At 44.7% G+C, this 24,783-nt stretch overlaps 1 protein-coding gene across 1 annotated transcript in view; it reads right to left on the bottom strand.

Annotated features, from left to right (window-relative positions):
- The window catches only part of RGS7BP (regulator of G protein signaling 7 binding protein), a 92,325-nt gene that overhangs the window by 5,798 nt on the left and 61,744 nt on the right, over window positions 1-24,783 (bottom strand). Inside the window, exon 3 of the mRNA XM_084832066.1 lies at window positions 18,728-18,858. Coding sequence (XP_084688192.1) covers window positions 18,728-18,858 — 131 coding nt within the window. The remainder of the gene's footprint in view (window positions 1-18,727; window positions 18,859-24,783) is intronic.

Raw genomic sequence — 24,783 nt, 5'->3', positions numbered from 1 at the left:
TGCCCAAATAAACCTCACCTACCATAAACTAAGGGCCAATTCAGATGAACATTTTCCAGGTGGATTAGCTCCTAGAAAGCAACTTTCCACCTCATGTTCCATGTGGTTAAGAAGTTTGATAGAAGTGCCCCTGTGTGATAATATTGCAAGTATTCAAACACTCTTAAAATTGTGTTTTCTAGTGATTATTTCAATGACTTGTGATCTTATGACTGCAAAATGTTACCTTTAATCAAAGATTAATTTACAAGCAGGAAAACCTCAGATCCATGCTTTCTTTATTTTTTAAAAAAGTAACAGGCCAAGGGGAACAGAGGGCAATCTTCCCCTTCCCTACACAATTTTAGCATAATTAAAAGCCATATTCAGGGTCCAAATTTCTCTCTATGAAAGCGGGTGGATACACTGAAACATCTCCTCCTCAACATTTCCTTAAGGTTTACCCCCACTAGTTTTTGTTCCATATAGCACTTGCACATTTTGAAATATAGTGATGAAATCAGACCCATCTATCCTTTCTATGTTTACTTGGCTCTAATTTAAAGAGAAAACCGTCCTGGTTTTAATTGATTTCTTATTTATCTAAAATAGTAAGCAATCACAAACATTTATGTACTGTGCTAAGAAGATTGGCTATTTATGCAGCACACAAAATGCAAACAACAAATATGTTTGGTGTTCCATTTGTGAGGCTTCTGTACAGTGCCTGGCCCATACTCAGGTGCAATGTAGCATTGGCTTTATTTTGGAGTGTCCTTGATGTACAGTATCTGGAACATTTTGAATTTCCATCAGAGAAGCACTGTTGCAGAGTCTCAACGATGCATGCACACTATTTCTCCAGATGGGCACATTTCTTTCTTTTCTTATTTAAAGTACCTGCTTGACAATATTTCTTGAAGCATGTATTGCATTGATTTTTGCAGGCTCATTGAAGCAAAATGCTGTGCTTTGTAAATGAATTCATCTAGCACACATCTCACACATATTAACACAAACAGCCTGAGTCAAAAGGGTTAAAGTAGAAAGTAATATTTCCTCCAGCTTCAGAAAGGAAGGAAGAAGGAAGAGAAAAAGACAGAAAGACAGAAAAAGAGAGAAAGAAGAAAGGAATTTAAATGGGTAGTTTAGAGGGATCCCTTTCTCAGGACCCCTTCTAATTGAATTAATATTTGTTTAAAGATGAGACAGCTGAGTGCACAGTTGCAAAACAATGAATCCTTTCAGACAGCATCAGTGCCAGTTGCACACCCACAATGAGCACAAAGTAATAAATTCTGGCGTTCAGCTGTCTGTCAACAATTTCCACTTGAGAAGCACTTGATTGCCTCCAGGCGGTTGTTCCACATTTTCCAGTGCAGCAGCCCAACCCAAGACAAATGGTTATGAAGTGGCTCTGAAGTGGCATCTGGGTACAGAGAGCCAACGCTTCATAAATGCCCTACATTTATCACAGCACATGCCTAACAACAAGCTATCTAACAGTACCCAACATTTTCTGGGTGATTGCTTTACCTTTTGATCTTTTGGATCAATTGTCACATTATTTTTCCCCTTCCATTGTTGGGGCTTTTTTTAAAAAAAGGAAGTATAGGGTAGTAGCTTCAGAATGTGTGAATAGTCAAAGATGTGTATCTGAATTGTTTGTCCAAACAATCCTTGAAAAGATTGCTGAACATGGGTTGTATCCAATGTTCATGCCACTTAGAGTAGGCCCACTGAAATGAATGGGACTTAAGTCAGACTAACACTGGATGCAACCTCATATGTCTAAGGGCCTATCCAGACAATCAGAAGGAAGTTTGACTGAAAGCCTTTTAGGCTTGCACAATGGCTGCTAGCCCTGTTGTGCATGTGTGAGTGAGTTGGGGATACTCTTGGTGCAGAAGAATAGCCCCACTAAAGGGAGGTTATGTTTGTGGTTTAAAAATGAAATGCTGTTGTTGCACTTAATTGCTATTTAATTAATCCATCCTCAATTTTGATGGGTATATCAATTTTAGGGCAAAATTCTACACAAAATTAGCTAAAAAAAGTCCTACAACTCCCAACATCCCTCAGCCAGCAAGTACATGGAAGCCTGCTCAAAAGTGCTTGAAACAAAATGTCAATGTCCTTGTCAAATATTGGTAAGATTTTGTTTCAAGCTAGGGAATTGACCAGGCAAGACTCCACATACCAGACAGCTGTAAGTGTGCACTTGTGAAGGATCAACAAATTAAAAAAAAAAAAATTACAACACCATCTGCACAATTTTGAGGCACTGAAAACAAACAAACAAAACTGGCAAACGATGGTCCTTCCAAAGTAGTTTCACCATCAGTACTTGCCAATCACTGGTGAGGGAGGCTGGAGGAGGGGTATAGTTTTTTTGCTGCTCTTGCCAAGTGGTCTGGTAGCAGATCCCAGCAACGCTTGATAAAATCACTCTTCTGGGTTTGGATGACATGACAACCCACCATGGGCATGAACAACCCCACAACAAGCCATGGGTTCTCAGCATGGCTTGTTTGCTAAAAATAAGTCATCCCATGGAAAACGTGCCTGGTTTGCATGACATGACAACCCACCATGGCTGGCTACCCATGGTGGGTTGTCGTGTCATGCAAACCCAGCCATTGTATCTTACATTATTTGAATGAAATATGTGCTGTCTGAATTTTTCAGTTACATATTACTTTTGCACAATTGCAACTGGCCTTTCAGTTTGTCCTTTTGGTTTTCTTTGCCAGAGGCTTGCCTTCTCTCTTTTTGTGACAAAATGCAGCCATGGCGGCAGAAAACTACAGTTGAAAACAAGCATAACCATTTCCCCCATGTTTTTCCATTAGAAATTCCTCACGCCTGGAAGATGCTTTTTGCTCTGCAAGGGAAACAATATAGGTACTTGCATCTTTTCCTTTGCAGAGCAAAGTAACTGGAGGAAGGGAGTGATAAAAATCATGTGGAAAGGAAACACTTCTTGAGGAGAATGGGTTAAGAACCTCCTCCCATGTGGCAGGACATACTCAAGATCTGGTGTATTGGACTGAGTGAAGGTGATTTGTGGGTGGGGGAGCCGACAATGACCTGGTTCACATGTCACAACTACTCATGGGTTGTTTAAACCATGGATAGTTGTGAACAAACGGGAGCAAGCATGCATGATGGTTTCCATGCTCCTGCTGCGATAATCAACCCAGGGATACCCAATCCCTGGGTAGTTTATCATGACGTCTGAACCCAGAAGTCTGGGTTGTTCATCCTCCAACAACCCAGAGTTCCAGGTTTGGAGGTCACGGTAAACAACCTAAGGATGGGGCACCCCTGGGTTGTTTATCACGGTGGAAGCAGGCACACAGGTGGAAACCAAAATGCATGCTCGCTCCTGCTGCATTTTCAATAGTTTGTTACCATAGGCTGTTGACGACGTGTGAACCAGGTAATTGACTCTGTTGTCACAGACAGATCACTATCTGTCTGATCAGGTTTGGCCTTCATGCTCCTGGCCTCTTCAGGAGCGGGGGACCAATCTGAATGGTCTGCTCCTACGGTCTGATGGATCTGGGTGGTTTCTTTATGTTTCTGGGGAAGTTTCCTGCAGCTTTGGCTGACAGTCTGTGGGGCTTTGGTCCCTACATGGAATCAGGAGATGACTTGGGCTATTGATTACCTCTGTAAGTCGTCTTGGATGGGCTTTGCCCTGAAAGGCAATGTATTAGAACTATCAATTAAGTAAATAAATGAATATTACGGAGTAAGACTACTATAGTATTATGACTGCAACTCCTAAAAATAGTTCATTGGAATCAATGAGATTTACTTCTGAGCAAAACATGAGTAAGACCAGCAATTAGTGTAATGTGTCCATCTACCATGGACATCCGGCATGTTCATGAAAATTATTTGAAAATTTAGGGAAGGATCCAACAGTGCCCGTGCACTAGTGCTACTGACATTGTGCAAGCACTGGCTTCCACTAGCACAGTGTCAATAGTGCTTGCTAGTGCAACAGCTTTCCTACTGATATTGCACAAGCATTGGTTTCCACAAGTACAACTTCAATAGTGCTAGTGCAAAGGAACAGTTGGATCCTTCCCATATTAATTACAAAACATAAAAATACGAGAACTAGTTGCCGTTATCATACTCATGATCTATTTCTGATATCGCTCTAAATGCAGGACAGGTTTCCCATCGTTTTTCAAGAGAAATACAAATGAACACCAGATAATTACAGCTCCATGTTACAAAGAGTCCTGTCCCCCCCCCACCCCCCCGAGCTGGTTTGATTTTTGCATGTGAAATCTGAATGCCTTTTGGTAGAATTGCTATTGTAAATTAGAAACGAAAGAGGAAACTGTACATAAAATAGCTTTCTTAGTGCTACTTACCAGTGAAGCAACAAGGAAAGAATAATTAGATGGTGGCAAAACGTTTAAGCAATAGAGTTTGAAATGAAGTGTTCTGGGAAGAGACCGTGAGCCTTTCTACATGCGGCTTTTATTGTGCACTCGTGATTGCTCACTCACAGTAGTTTGCAAGTCCTTCACACGATGTCATCATCCTCCAGGGCCTCTCCCGCTCTTTGCAACCACTACCCCGGCTTTTTGTAGGCTGAGGAAACTGTGGTATATTTAGAAATGGTGGGAAGAGATGCTCATGTATTTGCCGAATTCCACTGTACCACAGCACCACCTTTTGGTTGTGTAATGGAACATACAGAAAGGCAGAGAAAGAAAACCCTGGGAAAAACATGTTTAAAGGAGCCAATCTGCAAAGAATCCGGAAGGAGAAGCCTTGGTAAAGGTGTGGGATAAAAGCCTAGGGATGTACGAATCCCTTACCTGCCAGTCTGGGGGGGGGTCCACAGGGGGGGAAGGCGATCCGTTCCTCCCCCCCGGAATCCTCTTTGGCCGGCTCCTCTCCGCAGTGATTCCGCGGAGCCACCGGCCAGCTCTGAAGTACCAGCGATACAGCCGCCATGCCATATTGCTGGCTGAAGGGGACTACCGACCGCGGACGCAAGTGGCATACGGGACACCATTTGCTGCCGTAAAGGCCTTAGTTTAAGGTAAATGCAGCCATTTACGGCTGCATTTGCCTTAAACTAAGGCCTTTACAGCCGCAAATGGTGTAGTGGATGCCATTTGCGTCTGCAGTCAATCTGCCCAGCCAGCGATATGGCAATGGCGGCCATATCGCTGGCACTCTGGAGCTGGCCAGCACGGAGGATCCAGCCGGGGAGGATTCCTCCAGGAGGCGGAGGTAAGTCTTCTGATCCTCCACAGACTCCGGGGGGCCGGATTCTTTTGAATCCAGCCTCACTGGGGTCCGTGGAGCATTTCTCCCCCATCCCTATAAAAGTCTCATGTAGAAAAGCCCCATAGCAGAGCACGTGCTTTGCTTGTAGAAGGTCGAAGGTTCAATTCCTGGCATCCCCAGTTAAAAGGTAGCAGGTGATGTGAAAGATCTCTGCCTGAGACCCTAGAGAACTGCTGCCAGTCAAGACAATATTAGGCTAGATTGACCCAATAGAATGATCCGGTATAAAACAGCTACTTTTGCCCCCTATGATGTGCATTTATTTAACTAATCTTCCTGAAATTTTAAGGTTATGTAAAATAGCCATTTCTGTCTGACACATGCCATATTCAGGGAGATTGGTGGAACCCCTTTGATTTTATTAAGGTCGGAATACCCCCCCCCGATTTTTATTTAACACTGCGGAACCCTTTTTTGGCTGATCGCCTTATCTATTGGAGGCACAACTGTGCCTCCAATAATACAATACTTTTCCTGAGTGTTCAAAGCACTCCATATATATTATCTCAGTAATGCTGACAACAACACTGCAAGCTAAGGTATGTCAGGGATCCTCGCCATATTGCAGATAGCTGAGAAAATAATGGCTTGTCTGAGGCCACCAGCAAGTAAACCAGGGCTGGGGAACCTCTTTCAGCCCAAGTGCCAAATTCAATTTTGGAGCTCTTGGGGGCCGCATTTCAGCAGTGGGCAGGGCCAAAGGCAAATGGGGCAGGGCCGAAACACCCAAAATGCCAGCATATTTTAACTGAAAAGTTCTTCCTGCCAGTAACTAAGCCTCAGGAGAGGCATTTCTGCCTTTTAGAATGAGACAAAAACGGTGTAAGAGCTGGGAAAGCGCCGAAGAACTGGTGGTTCGGTGAAAGGGCCGTGCCTATCTGAGGAACCCCGGAGGGCAGGATTTGGCCTGCGGACCTGAGCTTCCCCACCCATGAAGTAAACATGTGAAGCAGATGAGACTTCCCAGCTCATCCTACTCGGTAGCAGCTATCAGATTTACAATTCCACGCTATCTAAGCACAGCAACCTACTGCACAGAGAAGGTGGCGGGGGTTGTTGCGATAAGATTATAAAAAACAAAAAGCATTTTTGTGCGATAAAAGTGTTCTATGCCAATATGAAAGTGCTTTATAAATTACAACCCCCAAAATAGGTCCTGTTGATGGAAAATGCATTACCACATTTCCTAGTACTGCTTAACAGGGAACAGATGAATGGAGACACCTTTCTTGTATGGATTAGGAGTGCTTTCAAAAAGTGTCGTCGTCCCCCACCAATGGACAAGGCACACAGAGCGAGAGTCAATCTCCAAAGGTTCTGCTTCTGCTCAATTAGGGTGTGGGAGGAAAGCTTCGTGCTTGCAGGAGAAGGGCACATCTGGAGAAAAAACAGCTCAGTGCCTTTCCGTGGAGGAGCTATTTTTGTTCTGAGATGTTTACTGCCCTATACAAGACGACAAATTTTCCTCCTGTAGGTCAGCTCCCTGCAGGAGGAATCTGAACTTGGATAGTGAACTAAACTTTACAAAAAGATATAAAAAGCAACAGAGAGCCCTAGGCTTTGCTTCTATTGAGTTGCTCTAGATACCCATGAAGCAGATGAAGCCAGCAAAACACTGACCTGCACAGTTTGCTTTTGCTAAACACCTGTATGCCCACTTTTTCCCCCTGGCACAGGCCTGACTGTGCTGTATCTATTCACGAGTGCAAACATTTGCTCAGTCCTTTCATGCTCTCAGGAACGCATCCATGAATGAGCAAGTGTGCACCAATGTGTAAGGGTAGCTCAGTGAACTTCTCCACAGAAAAGTGTGCTTGGCTAGATAGCCCGCATTCAGAGCCCCACCAAAATCAGCAGCAATAGCCACAGAAGATGCCACGCTTGTGAAATACAGTGATGAAAAGCAGCCTGCTGGATGCCAGTTCCTGTTATAACACACCAGCCTCTATTCCAGACTGCTAGGCAAACTCAGTGCCTAGCCCACTGAGAGAGGATTGGGAAGAAAGGCCTCTTAAAAATATCTCATTGGGCTTCCAAGCAATAATGAGATATTCAGGGATTGACTCTTAGAGCTTTTCTATGCAAGGCTTTTATTGTGTGCTCATGATTCCTTACGGTTGTTTATGGATTCTTTTGATGACGTCGTGATCCTCCAGTTTTGCTACTGTTTTATCAGAGCATTTTCCTGGTTTTTTTAGAATGGGGAAAAAGGGCTATTATTTCTGAATGCATGGTTTCTACTTGTTTATTTATGCTATTCTGCTCTAGCACAGCTCCACCTAGAGGTTATATAGTGGAAAAGCAGGAAAGGAAACGCTCTTGGTATAGAGCTCAGATCTCAATTCTGCGATGAAATCAAAGGTAGAAACAGCGATTAACAGCCTCATGTAGAAAAGCTCTTATTATCACATGAGGGTAGCAGCACCTGCTCTTTTTAGTTTATTCCACTTTGGTGGGCATGATCTAACCGAGCATACGAGACTGCTGCCTTAGACCAGATAAACCCTGTTTCTCTATCTAGCCCAGTATATATTTTTTATTTGATTAGCAGCTTCACTCCAGGTTCTCAGACAGAGGCCCTTCACAACCACCTGCAACCAGATGTCTTTAAGTGGAGTTGCCAGGGACTGAACCTGTTAACTTTTGCATGCAAGTATGTGCTCTGCTACTGAGCCGTGGCCCTCCCCTGTCAAAAGCAATTCCAGAAGGCTGCAGCAGAGGGAGCGAAGGGAAGCACAGCCATTCCATCCACTCTTCTGAGAGATTAGCTGCCTTTGGCTCTTCCTCAATTGTCACCTAGCAGCAGCCATTCCATCAAGCTGCAGCAGAGAGAGGGATGGGGAGCAGGGTCACTCCTCCAGCTCTGCTGGGAGACCAGCTCCTGTTGGCTCTTCCTCTCCCTGAACTCTTTCCAGCCCAGCTGGTCATTACAAGAATACTGTAACTAAGAACTGGTGCTTTAGTTCGCTTTTTCCCCTTTCCCCTCCCCATCCCTTTTTCCTTTGGCTTCCGGTCATAAGCCTGTTCATGGATCACTGCCTTGTTGTGGCGAAGGGGCTTGCATAACTCAGTGAAGCCATAAGCTATGCCGTGCAGGGCCACCTAGGGTTGGCGGAGAATTTCTCCCCGAAACTTCGGGGGGCCGAGCGCCAACGTGTTCGGCCCCCCGAACAAGTTTCGGGGAGAAATCCTCCGCCCCCCCCGCCCCCCCCCGGGACGGGACTTACCTTCGCCGAATGTCCCTCCCGGCGGCGGGTCCGGCCAGCGGTTCGGCGGGTGTTCGAGCGGGGTGGGAGCAGCAGCCGGTCTTTTGACCAGCCGCCGCCGCCGCCATTGCAATGAAAGAAAAAAAAAAAACGCCCCCTGATAGGCTACGTGACGATTGACGTAGCCTATCACGGCTGACTTTGCAGATCTATCCGTGATAGGCTACGTGAATCGTCACGTAGCCTATCAGGGGGCGTTGTTTTTTTTTTTTAAACTTTCGCATTCGCGTCCGGGCGAGGCGGGAAGCCTCCTCCCCGGCCTGAATTTCGGCCGGGGCGAGGCGGGAACGCGAACGTCCTTCGAGGACAGGTAAGTGACTTTCATCCACCCCTAGGGCTACCCAAGACGGACAGGTCATGGCAGAGAGTTCTGACAAAATGTGGTCCACTGGAGAAGGAAATGGCAACCCACTCCAGTATTCTTGCCAAGAAAACCCCATGGAACGTATCACAAGGCTAAAAGAGATGACGCCGGAAGATGAGCCCCTCAGGTTGGAAGGTGTCCAATATACTACTGGGGAAGAGCAGAGGGTATTTCCAAGTAGTGCCAGAAAGAGTGAAGCGGCTGGGCCAAAGCCAAAAGGACACTCAGCTGTGGATGTGTCTGGTGGTGAAAAGAAAATCCGATGCTGTAAAGAACAATATTGTCTAGGAACCTGGAATGTCAGATCAATGAATCAAGGTAAGCTGGAGGTGGTCAAACATGAGATGGCAAGACTGAACATTGACATCTTGGGAATCAGCGAACTAAAATGGACAGGCATGGGCGAATTTAATTCAGTTGACCATCATATCTCCTACTGTGGGCAAGAATCCCTTAGAAGAAATGGAGTAGCGCTCATAGTCAACAAAAGGGTGGGAAAAGCAGTACTGCGGTACAATCTTAAAAACGATAGAATGATCTCAGTACGAATCCAAGGCAAACCATTCAACATCACAGTAATTCAAGTCTATGCCCCAACCACTGAGGCCGAAGAAATTGAGGTTGATCGGTTCAATGAAGACCTACAATAACTTCTAGAAATAACACCAAAAAAAGATGTCCTCTTCATCATAGGGGATTGGAATGCTAAAGTAGGAAGTCAAGAAATCACCAGGATAACAGGCAAGCATGGCCTTGGTGTACAAAATGAAGCAGGACAAAGGCTAATCGAGTTTTGCCAAGAGAACACGCTGATCATAGCAAACACTCTTTTCCAACAGCACAAGAGGCGACTCTACACATGGACATCACCAGATGGTCAATATCGAAATCAGATTGATTATGTCCTTTGCAGCCATAGATGGAGAAGCTCTATACAGTCAGTCAAAACAAGACCTGGAGCTGACTGTGGCTCAGATCATGAGCTTCTTGTTGCAAAATTTCGGCTTAAATTGAAGAATGTAGGGAAAACCACTAAACCATTCAGGTATGACCTAAATCATATCCCTTATGAATATACAGTGGAGGTGAGGAATAGATTTCAGGGATTAGACCTGATAGACAGAGTGCCTGAGGAACTATGGACGGAGGTCCATAACATTGTTCAGGAGGCAGCAACTCAATCCATCCCAAAGAAAAAGAAGTGCAAGAAAGCCAAGTGGCTGTCTGATGAAGCTTTACAAGTAGCTGAGGAAAGAAGGGAAGCGAAAAGCAAGGGAGAGAGGGGAAGATATATCCAACTGAATGCAGAGTTCCAGAGAATAGCAAGGAGAGACAAGAAGGCCTTCTTAAATGAACAATGCAAAGAAATTGAGGAAAACAACAGAATGGGAAAGACTAGAGTTCTCTTCAAAAAAATTGGAGATCTCAAGGGAACGTTTTGTGCAAAGATGGGCATGATAAAGGACAAAGAAGGCAGGGACCTAACAGAAGCAGATGAGATTAAGAAGAGGTGGAAAGAATACACAGAAGAACTATACAGGAAAGATCTGAATGTCCCTGTTAGCCATGATAGTGCGGTCAGTGAACTTGAGCTGGACATCCTAGAGAGTGAAGTCAAGTGGGCCTTAGGAAGCATTAGTAACAACAAAGCTAGCGGAGATGACAGTATTCCAGCTGAGCTATTTAAAATCCTAAAAGATGATGCTGTTAAAGTGCTGCATTCAATATGCCAACAAATTTGGAACACTCAACAATGGCCGCAAGACTGGAAAAGGTCAGTTTACATTCCAATTCCAAAGAAGGGCAACGCCAAAGAGTGTTCAAACTACTGCACAATTGCACTCATTTCACATGCCAGCAAGGTGATGCTCAAAATCCTACAAGCTAGGCTTCAGCAGTATGCGTACCGAGAACTACCGGAAGTACAAGTGGGGTTTCGAAGACGCAGAGGAACTAGAGATCAAACCACCAACTTCCGCTGGATCATGGAGAAAGCAAGAGAATTCCAGAAAAACGTCTATTTCTGCTTCATTGACTGTGCTAAAGCCTTTGATTGTGTGGATCACAACAAACTGTGGCAAATTCTGAAAGTGATGGGAGTACCAGATGGGAGTACCAGACCACCTTACCTGTCTCCTGAGAAACCTGTACGAGGGTCAAGAAGCAACAGTAAGAACCAGACATGGAACAACCGAGTGGTTCAAAATTGGGAAAGGAGTACGACAAGGCTGCATATTGTCGCCCTGCTTATTTAACTTATATGCAGAGTACATCATGAGAAACGCCGGGTTGGATGAATCACAGGTCGGAATTAAGATTGCCGGGAGAATTATCAACAACCTCAGATACGCAGATGATACCACCCTAATGGCAGAAAGTGAAGAGAATCTAAAGAGCCTCCTGTTGAGGGTGAAAGAGGAGAGTGCAAAAGCTGGTTTGAAACTCAACATTAGAAAAACGACTATCATGGCATCTGGCCCCATCACTTCCTGGCATATAGAAGGGGAAGAAATGGAAGCAGTGACAGATTTTACTTTCTTGGGCTCCAAGATCACCGCAGACACTGACTGTAGCCGTGAAATTAAAAGACGCTTGCTCCTTGGGAGGAAAGCTATGGCAAACCTAGACAGCATAGTAAGAAGCAGAGACATCACCTTGCCAACAAAGGTCCGTCTAATCAAAGCTATGGTTTTCCCAGTAGTAATGTATGGCTGTGAGAGCTGGACTATAAGGAAGGCTGAGCGCCGAAGAATCGATGCTTTCGAACTGTGGTTCTGGAGAAGAGTCTTACGAGTCCCCTGGACTGCAAGGAGGTCAAATCAGTCCATCCTAAAGGAAATCAACCCTGAGTGCTCCTTGGAAGGACAGATACTGAAGCTGAAGCTCAAATATTTTGGCCACTTAATGCGAAGAGAAAACTCTCTGGAAAAGACCCTGATGCTGGGAAAGACTGAAGGCAAAAGGAGAAGGGGACGGCAGAGGATGAGATGGCTAGATAGCATCACCGATGCAATGAATATGAACCTGAGCACACTCTGGGAGAGTGCGCAGGACAGGAAGGCCTGGCGTGCTATGGTCCATGGGGTCACGAAGAGTCGGACACGACTGAACGACTGAACAACAACAACAACAACTGTTAGCACTTGAAAAATCAATATCTTTCTTTAAAGCTGCACCCTTTTAAAGACATTCAGGATCAATGACATAGCTGAGCATAAAACTAATTAGTAAAGTATTAGTGCGCAGGACAGGAAGGCCTGGCGTGCTATGGTCCATGGGGTCACGAAGAGTCGGACACAACTGAATGACTGAACAACAACAACATAAGCCTGAGGGCAGGGACTGTTCTGTTTTTTATTGACCTGTAAGTAGTTCTGGGAGCCTTTTTGACTGAAGAGTGGGTTTCTTCAGTTTTTGACTGAAGAAATGCATCAAATAAATACTTTTATACAAACATACATAAAAGAAAGCTTGAAGAAATTGTCTACCCAGTGTGCGGCAGCTGTGAAAAAAGCAAATTCCATGTTGGGCATAATTAGGAAAGGAACTAAAAATGAAGCTGCCAATATCATACGCCCCTTATACAAATCTATGGTGCAACCACACTTGGAATACTGTGTACAGTTCTGGTCACCACACCTAAAAAAGGATGTTGTAGAGTTGGAAAATGTGCAGAAACAGGCAACTAAAAGGATCAAGGGGCTGGAGCACCTCCTCTATGAGAGAAGGTTGCAGCAGTTGGGATTGTTTAGCTTAGAAAAAAAGTGAGTAAGGGAGGACATGAAGGTATACAAAACTATGCATGGTGTGGAGAAAGTAGATAGGGAGACATTTTTCTCCCTCTCTCATAATGCTAGAACCCAATGGCGTCATCCCATCAAGCTAACTGGTGGGTGATTCAGGACAAATAAAAGGAAGGATTTCTTCACACAGTGCACAGTTAAACTATAGAATTCACTTCCACAAGATGTAATGATGGCCCCAAACTGGATGGCTTTAAAAGGGGATTGGACAAATTCATGTAGGAGAAGGCTATCAATAGCTACTAGTCCTGATTACTATGGGCTACCTCCAGTATCAAGAGGCTGGATGCCTATGTATACCAGTTGCTGGGGAACATGGGTGGGAGGGTACTTTTGCACTGTTATGCTGCTTCTGGGTTTCTAGTGGGCAGCTGGTTGGCAACTGTGTGAACAGAATACTTGACATACATACATACATACATTTATTTATTTCATTTCTATACCACCCAATAGCCGAAGCTCTCTGGGTGGTTCACAAAAATTAAAACCAAAGAGCACACAATAAAACAGTATAAAATATATAAAACATTAAAACCACAGGATAACAATACAACCAGAATAAAACCTAGCAGCAATGCAGGGATTTAAAACACAGATTTAAAATGGCAAAGCTAAAAGTCTAGAAAGCTAAAGTGCTAAAATGCCTGGGAAAATAAAAAGGCCTTCACCTGGTGCTGGAAAGAATACAGTGTAGGTGCCAGGTGAACCTTACTAGGGATTCCACAGCCAGGGTGCCACAGCAGAAAAAGTCCTCCTCCTAGTAGCCACCTGCATCACTTCCTTTGGCAGGGGCTCACGGAGAAGGACCACTGAGGATGATCTTAAGGTCCAGGCAGGCACATATGGGAGGAGGTGATCCTTCAGATAACCTGGCCCCAAGCCGTTAAGGGCTTTTAATATTAATACCAGCACTTTGAATCGGGCCCGAAAATGGATTTGCAGCCAGCATAGCTGGAAAAGTACTGGCGTAATATGAGCTCGCTGGCCAGTCCCTGTTAACAATCTTGCTGCCCTAGTTTGGACCAGCTGAAGTTTCCGGACCATTTTCAAAGGCAGCCCCATGTATAACGCATTGCAGTAATCTAGATGAGAAGTTATCAGAGCATGGATAACTGTAGCTAGACTATCTCTGTCCAGATAAGGGCATAGTTGGTATACCAGCCTAAGCTGCTCCGTGCCACTGAGTTCACCTGTGCCTCAAGTGACAGTTCTGGATCCAAGAGCACCCCCAAACTACGAACATGATCCTTTAGGGGGAATGCAACCCCCTCCAGAACAGGTTGAATAGCTGGGCAGATGAACCACCCGCTAGCAGTACCTCCGTCTTGTCTGGATTGAGTTTCAGTTTATTGGCCCTCATCCAGTCCATCACCGTACCCAGGTACTGATTCAGAACAGCCACTGCCTCACCTGGGTTTGATGAGAAAGAGAGGTAGAGCTGGGTGTCATGTGCATATTGATGGCACCTCAGCCCACACCTCCAGATAATCTCTCCCAGCGGTTTCATGTAGATGTTAAACAGCATGGGGGATAAAATAGAGCCCTGTGGAACCCCATGGCACAATTGCCATGGCACAGAGCAATAATCCCCAGCACCACCTTCTGGAATCGGCCATCCAAGCAGGAATGGAACCACTGCAGTGCAGTGCCTCCAACTCCCAACCCAGACAACCTATCCAGAAGGATACCATGGTCAATGGTATCAAAAGCCGCTGAGAGGTCCAGAAGAATCAACAGGGTCGCACTCCCCCTGTTTCTCTCCCGGCAGAGGTCATCCCACAGGGCGACCAAGGCAGTTTCCATTCCAAAACCAGGCTTGAAGCCCGATTGAAATGGATCTAGATAATCAGTTTCATTCAACAGTGCCTGGAGCTGTCCTGCAACCACCCGCTCAAGCACCTTGACCAGGAAGGGGATGTTGGCCACTGGCCTATAATTGTTAACATCCTCTGGGTCCAGGTTAGGCTTTTTCAGGAGTGGTCTGATTACCGCCTCTTTTAAAGTGGCTAGCACCACTCCCTCTCTCAAGGAGGAATTTACAGCCTCCTGGACCCAGCCGGACATCCCCTCCTTGTTCGATTTAATAAGCCGTGAAGGGCAAGGGTCAAGCACACAAGTGATCGATCGGACGTGGACAAGCATCTTGTCCGCATCCTCAGGCCTCAATAACTGAAACTCATCCAATAAAACTGGACCAGACGGTGCTATGAATTCCTCTACCAATGGAACTGCATTAATTGTGGTGTCCAGTTCATGAAGAATCTGAGCAACTTTGTCTTCAAAGTGCCATGCAAACTCGTCACAGTGTGCTACTGAGGGTTCCACCGTCTCTCTCCCTGGCCCAGAATGTAACAGGCCACAAAACACTCAGAAAATCTCCGCTGGACAACATTGAGAAGATGCAATGCTAGTGGAAAAGAACTGTCTCTTTGCCACCCTCACCGCCACAGAGTAGGCTCGATAATGAGCTCTTACCTGTCAGACTCAGCACGAGTTTTCCTCCACCTGCATTCTAGCCGTCTCCCCTCTTGTTTCATTGCCCTCAGCTCAGGTGTATACCAAGGAGCCAGCTGAGCTCTGCTCAGAGGGAGAGGGCGTTTGGGCACGATCATGTCAACCGCCCGAGTCATCTCTGCATTTCACAGAGCGACCTGGGCTTCAACAGGAGCACCAGCCATACCAGCAGGAAAATCCCCCAGAGCCCTCTGGAATCCATCAGGATCCATTTCCCTCCGGGGGCAGACCATTTTAATAGGTCCCCCACCCTTGCAGAGGGGGAAGGCTGCTAAGAGTCTAAACCTCAACAGGAAGTGATCTGACCATGACAAAGGGACAGAGGTTAATTCCTCCACTTTCAGATCGCCATCCTCCTACCCAGTCGAGAAAACCAGATCAAGCGTGTGTCCTTTTATATGTGTTGGGCCGATGACATGTTGGGACAGCCCCACGGTTGTCACGGCGGCCATGAAGTCCTGAGCCGCCCAGTATACAGTGGCCTCGGCATGGAAGTTGAGATCCCCCAGGACCATCATCCTAGGGGTACTCAACACCAAGTCCGAGACCACCTCTGTCAGCTCAGGCAGGGAGTCTGATGGGCAGTGGGGTGGGAGGTACACCAACAGAATCCCTAATCTGTCCCAGGTACCCAACACAAGGTACAAGTGCTCAAGATCTGCACTCAAATGAGCAGGAAGAGTAAAGAGATGGATTGAATTCCTATAGACCACGGCAACCCCCCCTCCCCAACCCTCAAGTCGGTGTTGGTGCTGCACCGAGTACCCAGGAGGGCACAGCTGGGAGAGAGTGACCCCTCCCAGTTCCCCCATCCGGGTCTCAGAAATGCATACCAGGTCAGCCCCCTCATCGACAGCCAAATCATGGATGAGGGAGATTTTATTTTGGACTGACCTGGCATTCAGCAGCAGCAGCACCAGGCTTGACGGCAAACTGGCAAGGCCGCCAGGAACCATCAGGTTGGGGGAAGAACCAGAAGAGGGGATAGCCATAAGGTGTCTAGCCCCTCTTCTTCTCAGCTTGCCTGTTAATCCCCCAACACCATAACTCCCCCTACCCGTGGCCACAGTTATGGTGGCACCTCCCCGACCCCTGAGTTGCTCAATGGACTTCCCAGGCACATATTAAAATGTTAAGATGTAAAATATAAAATAGTATCTAGATGGACCCTTGGCCTGATCCAGCAAGACATGTTCTTATGTAAAGGCTGGGGTAGACTAATGGCTCACTGAAGGAGCCTGGCATGCTCCTCTTGTGCCCTTCCAAATATCGTTGGACTGCAACTCCCAACATCCTCACCATTGGCTATGCTGGCAAGGGCTGATGAGAGCTGCAACCCAAGAATATCTGGAAGGCCACTGGATTACCTGTATTATTACTCAGTGGCTCATGAGTGGAGCGGAAAGGGGAAGGGCACATGGCTCCCGGGCCCCTGCCACAAGGCTATAGAGATGCAAACTGGATTCTGTTTCTTCCTCACCCTGGAGCAACGCCAGCCTCTGGCACTGCAAGGGGTGAGTCAATGCTCATGCAGGATAAACTCTCAGGCCCATTATTTAATGATACCACAGAATGTTTGCAGAGCTTTAATGGAAAAAGATGGTGAGTGAGATGTCCATGGCTTTGGAAGAGGTGCAAATGGTTGCAAAGCTGGCTTTAACTGCTGCTGCGTAAGCGTTGCAGTACAGAGTAGAAGGGGCTTCCCCAATTGTGCCCTCCAGCTGTTTGGACTTCAGCTGCCTTCTGCCCCAGCCAGCACAGCCAACAGGCAGGAATGCTGGGAGCTGTAGTCCAAAGTATCTGGAGGGCACCCAGTTGAGAAAGGGTAGAATATCCCTTTAGCCAAACTGAATGTTCTACTAGTGGTGGTATTTAAATGGAAGAAATAATCCCTTTAAAAGCAAAGGCAGTCTTTTAAGGTGAATGTTCAGTAGTTACAAATTCCCTTAAGAAGGGTAGACTGTATCAGTTTAGTCCTCTTCCTCCAAGGAACAGGATGCATCACAGCCCCTCTAACATATGGGGACTTCCAAGATCATAGCAATCAGAAAGCAAAATAGAAACACACTCTGGGCTACAACGACTGTGGGGGATGTGGAGGTCAGATAGCAGAGGCTGACCATGATAAGCCTGAAAGTCCATGACTGAGAAACCACATTTGCTGGCCTCACTCAGTCTTTGCAACTGAGTGCCTAGTTTTGCATAGCTAGTTTTTAACACTAATATGGTAATCACACCCATCGGCCAGCAAAGTAATCTGTATGGATTAATTTTCCATGGCTCTGACTGCTAGTTCCTGTTATGTATCAAATGTTTTGATCTACAGGATCCACCAGAGGCAGATTGAGATGGCAGAACCAAAGAGGAAAAACACTTATGAAAGGAAGCTGCTGCATCTCTTTCTATTTTACTGATTATGGGCCAACAGACAGAGTGCCATTCTTGATGTGGAAATTTTAGTTCCAAATTCCCGCACAGCTGTGTATTTTAGCTGTTCATACGAGGGAGATAAGAAGGGGAATGGAATAAAATTGTTGTGTGGGTGGGGAATCCATGTATGCTGCCTTGAGCTCCTTGGAGGAAAGACAAGATGTAAATGTAATAAAGAAAGACTGATTTTATGGTAGTTCTCAAGGATTTTATGTTATTTATCTAATGTTTACCTTGTAATGATCTATAGCAATGCCAATAATAAATACATAGCTTCTTTCTAATGCCAGTGTAGGCATCAGATCCATATACACATTCCTTTGCATGTATGGATCCACCTGCTTCCACTGAAACCAACAGGGCAGGCTAAGCATATAAGAGCTCCCAGTGTGCACTGGAAACGGGGGTCTGGACTAAGGCATAAGAATCCTCCTATAGCATCCTATTGGCAGACTGGTTGGAGACTAAAGGCATCTCTACACCACCCTAAAATGGTGGTGCATTTAAAACGGAAGCAGAAAGCCCCGTTTTAAATGCAGGATCGCAACAACTTCCTTTTTCACATGCTTCCTTTCCCCCCTGCCCTTTCCCCCTCCTTCTGCCCGTATCTGAGTCTTCCATTATCTTTCACTGATCTCACTCCTCTTCTTGCCACTTTTCCTCTTTTCACAGAGGAAACTCAAGCAGAACGTAATGGGGTAATTTGAAGGCTCATTATCTGCGATCTATTTAAAAACAAAGGACATTTAGTGCAGGAGATGCCCTGGAGGGTCATGGCATCACGTAAAGAGCCCGCAAACTGCTGTGAAGGAGCACTCTCAATCGCAGGATAAAAGCTCTGTCTGAAGAAAGCCTAATCCTATGCATGATTCCCCGTAGCTGACTGGGGAATGCTGGGAGTTGTAGAACTTTTTTCTGTCTAAACATGCATAGGTTTGTACCCTAATAGATGAAGGGTGCCTGGTGAATGTCCTGTTTCACAGATAGCCAATGACAACTGAAGTGAATGAAACAAGATCAAGAGGATTTATGATGTAGGTGAATACCTTTCCGATGAAGCTGAAGCGATCCTAGCAGGCATATAGATTTTAGCATCTCTGTCGTGTACATTTCTAAGCAACACTGCAACTGGATATATAGTCTACAGATTTCAGGATGAATCTCACCATCTTCTGGGCTGCAACAATATACAAAAATAAAATGAAAAAGAAAATGTTATAATTGCCAATAATGATTCCATTTTCTTCTCTGTAGTTTCCATGTCCTAGACCAGTCTTCCCCAAACTGGTACCCTCCAGATGTTCTGGACCACAGCTCTCGCAAACCCTGACCACTGGCCATGGCTGGCCAAGATGGGAGTAGTAGTTCAAAATGTGTGGAGGGCACCAAGTTAGGGAAGGCTGCCCTAGACAGTCCCTAAACCCCTTTATTTTGGAAAACATATGTACAAAACCATATAATTCTAGGAGCATCTTTGAAGGTGTGCAATTTCATAGTCAAAAGCCAGTTCTTTTGTATTTCTCTTTCCCACATATGAGTGATAAGGGAGCCAAAGACCGGCAGCTCAGCTGACAATGCACTTTCTCATTCTAACCATGAAAATGGGCCGACCAAAAGGGACCACATGGGCCCAATGAATACTTAAAGGCCCCTGCAGGAGAATCAGAAACAAAAAGCCCATGAAAAGATGGCTGATGTCTATCCCACGATGCTGCTTTTCTCCCATCTGTTCTTCCTCAGTTAGATCTGGAAGAGGAAACTGTGTGCTAAATGTCTACAGCTCTGAAGGAGAATCTGTTTCAATAGTTGAGTTCCGTTCTCTGGTGTTTATGCCTCTGGGCTCAACTATAGAAAAATAATGAAATGCTTATATACCTAGGGTTCAATCCAAGATCACACGAAAAGACTTCAGCTCACACAACAGGACTTCCTCTTGCTCTCTTCCCCTTTCAGCCCCCTGAATACCCCAAATCTGCTCTGGAAGACAGAGCCAGGCTTCCTCTGCAGCCTGCCCTTTGCCCCCTATATTAGCTGGCTATCCCCAGGTATGGCAGAGGACACTGTTGTGTTGCTAATGCTGAAGCAAGATTCAGTTGCTAATCCCATTGGCTTCTTTATGTGAAATGAGCACTATCTTGTACTTCGCCTCAGGCATGAAAACGTCTTGGGCCAGCTCTGAAGAAACTGGATAATGTCAATAATGTTTGCATCAAGCAATATATCTAATAATTTTTGTCAACCTTCTTTAAAGGCTGTTGCTTGATTTCCTAAAGCTATCTGCCTGTGATGAAAATACAATGGCTAGCTACCTCCATGGAACCAAAGCAACTTGATAAATGATTCACTGCAGTTCCGTATCCCATTGCTTATGTCATTCTATTTAAAAAGTTGTTGCTTTTAAATGCCAATCAAGACTGAAATCTTTTGAGGCCAACAGCAAACTATGTTAATTTAACCTATTTGAGGGTTTAGTCACAACCATTATCGGGCAATTTTTAAATAGCTGCAAGCACTTTTCACTGTGTAGCAAACAAGTTGTGCGCGATAACTTAACACAAGCACCACTGATCAGCTTGCCCAAAATAAGCAATGTGGATTTTCTCACATTACAGGGAAACAGGGTTAGGGGAAAGCATAGACTGGACTATGCCAAAAAGAGGTGGTATTAATGGACACCAATTATGCTACAAGGAGATGTCTCAGAATGTTAGTAAAGTGGAAAAGTTAACTTCAGTTTGAATAGGACAAAGTTTGTTCTTCATTCCAGGTGAAATCTATTTGGATGTGCAAGAAAACGTTAACAGTTGATTTAAGCAAAAATGTCATCATGTAAAGATCCTTCATATACGTATTTTTTTAGTGTTAGAATCTGAGACGGTGGCTGAATTTAAATTAAAGGAAGTAAAACCTTTTGTAAAAAGAGCAGTGCTGTTCACTTCCTCAAAGGGCCAGTTCAAACATCACAATAAGGCATGGTTTATTATGATGGGAATGAGCTATAGTGAGCTTTGGAGTTTGTGCATGACCCCTCCCCTCTCCTCCGGTGCAACTGTGAGGACATGGGAAGATTTTGCTATTTAAAAAAATTAGCCACAGTTTAACATTACATCTGAACCCTAAACTGTGATTAATCTTAAAACCCATGGCTTGAAGTTGGCTTGTTTCAAACAAACCATAGTTAAGATTAAACACAGTTTGTTGGATTTCGACAAAATGACAAGCTACGGTTAATGAAAAATGGAAGTAAAAGCTTCTGATCTTCTCACAGCCATGGAGAAAGGGGAGGGGGAGTATATGAGTCCAAGACTTACTTGCTGCAGCTCATTCCCATCACAGTAAACCATGCAACAGCAACAGTAGAAGAGCCCATGTTCCAAATCATACCCATTTTAAGAGTTTGTGAAGAATCAACAAGATTTTTTTAATCTATTGGCTGCTCTTCTAAAAGCTCAACTGCATGCATGGAATACTGTCTTGTGCACACAGGAACTTTCCCATTATTTTTGTTTAGTTTTTGGTCATGTGGGAAACACCCCATGTGAACGCTGGGAAACAAACCATGTATGCAAACAGCTCTCTGGACTGTGGCCATGTTTATTTATAACCAACATTTTAAGTAAACATTTCTTCACAGCAACAGAAAGTATGAGCATGGTCCAATATTTTTCAAACCTATGGATCTGAATTGTAGAGTTACCTCTCTCAGTGGAATCAATGCTTCTGTTCATTTTCTTAACTATAAAAGAGGCTGCATGAACTAAGAGCTGTGATTTTAGCCAGTTTAAAAAATCATTTGTCACTGTAATTCAGAACAGGATTTTTTGAAAAGGTAAAAGTAATTACATCTCACACTGAAATCCATGGCATTTAATGCTAAACGCTGGCTGTATGTCTCTCCCATGATTTCAGCTGATAAAAAGCACCTGTAAATAAACCCCTTCTATTTTGAACAGTACCAATGCCTGAAAGAAACATGGAAGCCACAAAAGGGTATTGTGAATTAGGTAACTTTTATGGTGAGTTCAGTTATTATATCGATTTTGCAAATACATCCTCTAAATTAATTTATTAGTTTATTAGTTTTATGTATTGCTTCACACAATCACAAGGTGTCCCGAAGCAATTTACAAAGAAATAATAAAACAAAAATCACCAAATACAATATATAGCAACATACTCATTAAAACCATAAAAATGTGCAAAAATAGCCATCACCTAAAGGACAAAACCCATCCCCCATCCAGCACAAGAGTGAACAATAAAAATAGCCATGAACGCCAGGCTGTTAAACTATCCAAATGCCCATGAAAAGAGAAACATATTCGCCTCATGCCTAAAACGTGACAATGTTGGTGCCAGGCAGGCTTCCCTGGGGAGAACATTCCATAATCAAGGGGCACCACTGAAAAGACCTATTCTCTCATTGCCACCCTCCAAACATCTCCTGGAGAGGGCACAGAAAGAAAGCCTCTATGGCTCATAGGCTCCTGGCAGGTTCGTATGGGGAAAGGTGGTAGCACTGGGGTCCTGGACTGTGCAAGGCTTTATAAGTCAAAACCAGCACTTTGAACTGGGCTCAGAAACAATTTGGCAGCTTGTAGAAAACTGAAGCCAGACTATCCCCATGTAGATAAGGTTGAAGCTGGACCACTAACCTAAGCTGTGAGAAGGCATTCTGTGTCATGGAGGCCACTTGTGCCTCCATAATGGATCCAAGAATACCCCCAAGCTAAGCACCCGCTAATTAATGGCAGGTGCAGGTGCTTAGCCTAGATGGATAGGGTGCAACTATCTAGAACTAGCTGTACCTTATTCATCTGGATTGAGGAAGTTATTTTAGTTAATTACCTATTAACAGTGTCTGTCTTACCTGGATTGAACTTCAGTTTGCTGGATCTCATCTAGTCCATTACTAAGGCCAGGCACCAGCTTAGCACATCACACAGCCACAACTGCTTGCGATGGAGAGAGGAGAAATAGAACTGTGTCATCAGCATACGGATGACAACACACTCCAAAAGTCCGCATAACCCTACTCAGTGATTTCACGTAGATGATGAACAACATGGGGGACAAGACTGAACCCTGCAAAACCCCACACTGGGGGGCTCCATGGGGCTGATCAATATACCACCAAGCGCCACATTCCAGAGCCAGCCCTCCAAGTTACAGCCCACCTAGCCACACGTATCTAAGATACTAACACATGCTCTTAAAGAAAACTAAACAAGCAACTTTCATAAAGTTTCCCTTTCTGGTTGCCAGGAGGGAATTCTTAGTAACCACAAGTGAACAGGTGTGTGTCAATTTTAAAGCCTGTACTATATTATTTACCTGATAACTGCACTTAATGTAATTCTAATGTAAATAAGTAGTAGAAACCATATGGTTAATAGCCGCAGAACATAAACCTTGGACCCTACGGAGAAGAACTGTAGCCCAGTGGCAGAACACATGCTTTACATGCAGAAAGTCCAAAGTACAAACCCTGGCATCTCCAGTTGATATGAAAGACTTCTGCCTGACACCTGGAGGGACACTGCCAGTCAGAGTAGCCAGTACTGTGCTAGATAAACATATCGTCTGAATTGGTATAAGGCAGCTTCCTATGTTCGTACGTTTTTGTACTGCAAGGGGTATTCTGCTCTGTAAATGAAAACTTCTTCTGTTCACAAAGTGAAAACTTAGGGCTTTGCCACATGGGGGTTTTATCCTGCGACTAAGATTGGTCACTCACGGATGTTTGCTGGTCCTTTACATGACATCGTCAACCTCCAGCCCTCATCTCGTACTTTCCAAGTATTTCCATGGCTTAATTTGAAACGGAAATAATGTAATAACAAAAAGACCCATTTTTCATTACTCCATGAAAAGAGGAGATCCCACAATAAGAGCAGCTAGAACACAGCGCCATCTGTATAAATGAAACATATAGAACTCGTGGATAAAGAGGAAAAAAAGGGGGGAAGAGAAGCACATGTAAAGGGCGATCTTAAGGGCAATTCCCAGAAAGAATCCAGAAGCCGAAGCCCTGGTAAAATAGCAGGACAAAAAGCCTCTGTGTGAAGAAGGCCATAGAATCCAAGACACAGAATGTTTTATCAACAACTTTAGGCAAATGGAAGCCAGGAATCAACAATGCACAGTAACACACTACTCGATGGCTAATGATAGCACTCTGCATGTGTAAAGTCACCTTTAAATGACTGGCCAGGAGAATCACTGTGGCACCATGGTTTTCCTAGTCAGAACAAAATGGATTTCATTTAGTGGGATAAGGCTTTACCAAAGACATCTCCACCTGGAGATGCCAGGGAAACTGAAGTACAGAGACACCAGATATGAATGCTGGGAGGATAAGTATCTACCTCATTTATGAGAACAGGTCTTTCAAGGTCCCTTGTCATCAAGGGCATGACCTTCCATAGAGAACAGAAATCAAACTGCTGCAACCCTGCCCAGCAAACCACAGACCGTCTGTTTATTTAGTACACATAATCACTTTCCTGCAGCTCCTCAATTTTAGGGCCTAGATGGAGGTTAAGTACTGCTGTCGGAACCTGTGACTTTATGGTCTAAACAGGCAAGACATGCAAGATCCATTATTGGTTTTGCCAACTTTTTAAACTAAGGGTAGGACATTGTGTAACTATTCTGTCTTTTCTTCCTGAACAGATTTTTTTCCTCATAAGAAAAAAAGAAGTGGTGGGAAAACACAGTAGGGCTACAAATTTAAGACGTCCTCTGGACCCTGCATAAAATTCAGTGAATGAGGCAGCATGATTGCACAATAAAGCCTCATCCGGAAACACTCTAAAGCAGCAGCATGCAGTGTGTGTGTCCAATTTTGACAAGCCCAGTACTGCTGGAGGAAAGATGTGCAACCTTATTCCTTCCGCTGTCTTCCCAGTCTAAATCTGTGCTTGCCAACCTGCAAATAGCCCCACTGGGGAAAAGGCTACAGGTACCTGTATTGTAGGTGTATTTATTTATTTTTTTGCCAGCAGGACTAACATCACCTTTGGGGAGGGGGAGAATTTTAAGAAACAGGGAAACAATGTAGGGTGTAAGAACTGTGTGTATCCCTGGTACCATTACCCAC

The sequence above is a fragment of the Heloderma suspectum genome, chromosome 2 (genome assembly GCF_057233095.1).
Source record: "Heloderma suspectum isolate Gila_16-S chromosome 2, 16-S_ref, whole genome shotgun sequence".
In the NCBI taxonomy this organism is placed as follows: domain Eukaryota; kingdom Metazoa; phylum Chordata; class Lepidosauria; order Squamata; family Helodermatidae; genus Heloderma; species Heloderma suspectum.
Note: the sequence above shows the minus strand (reverse complement) of the source record. Positions and strands in the feature narration are given on the sequence as shown.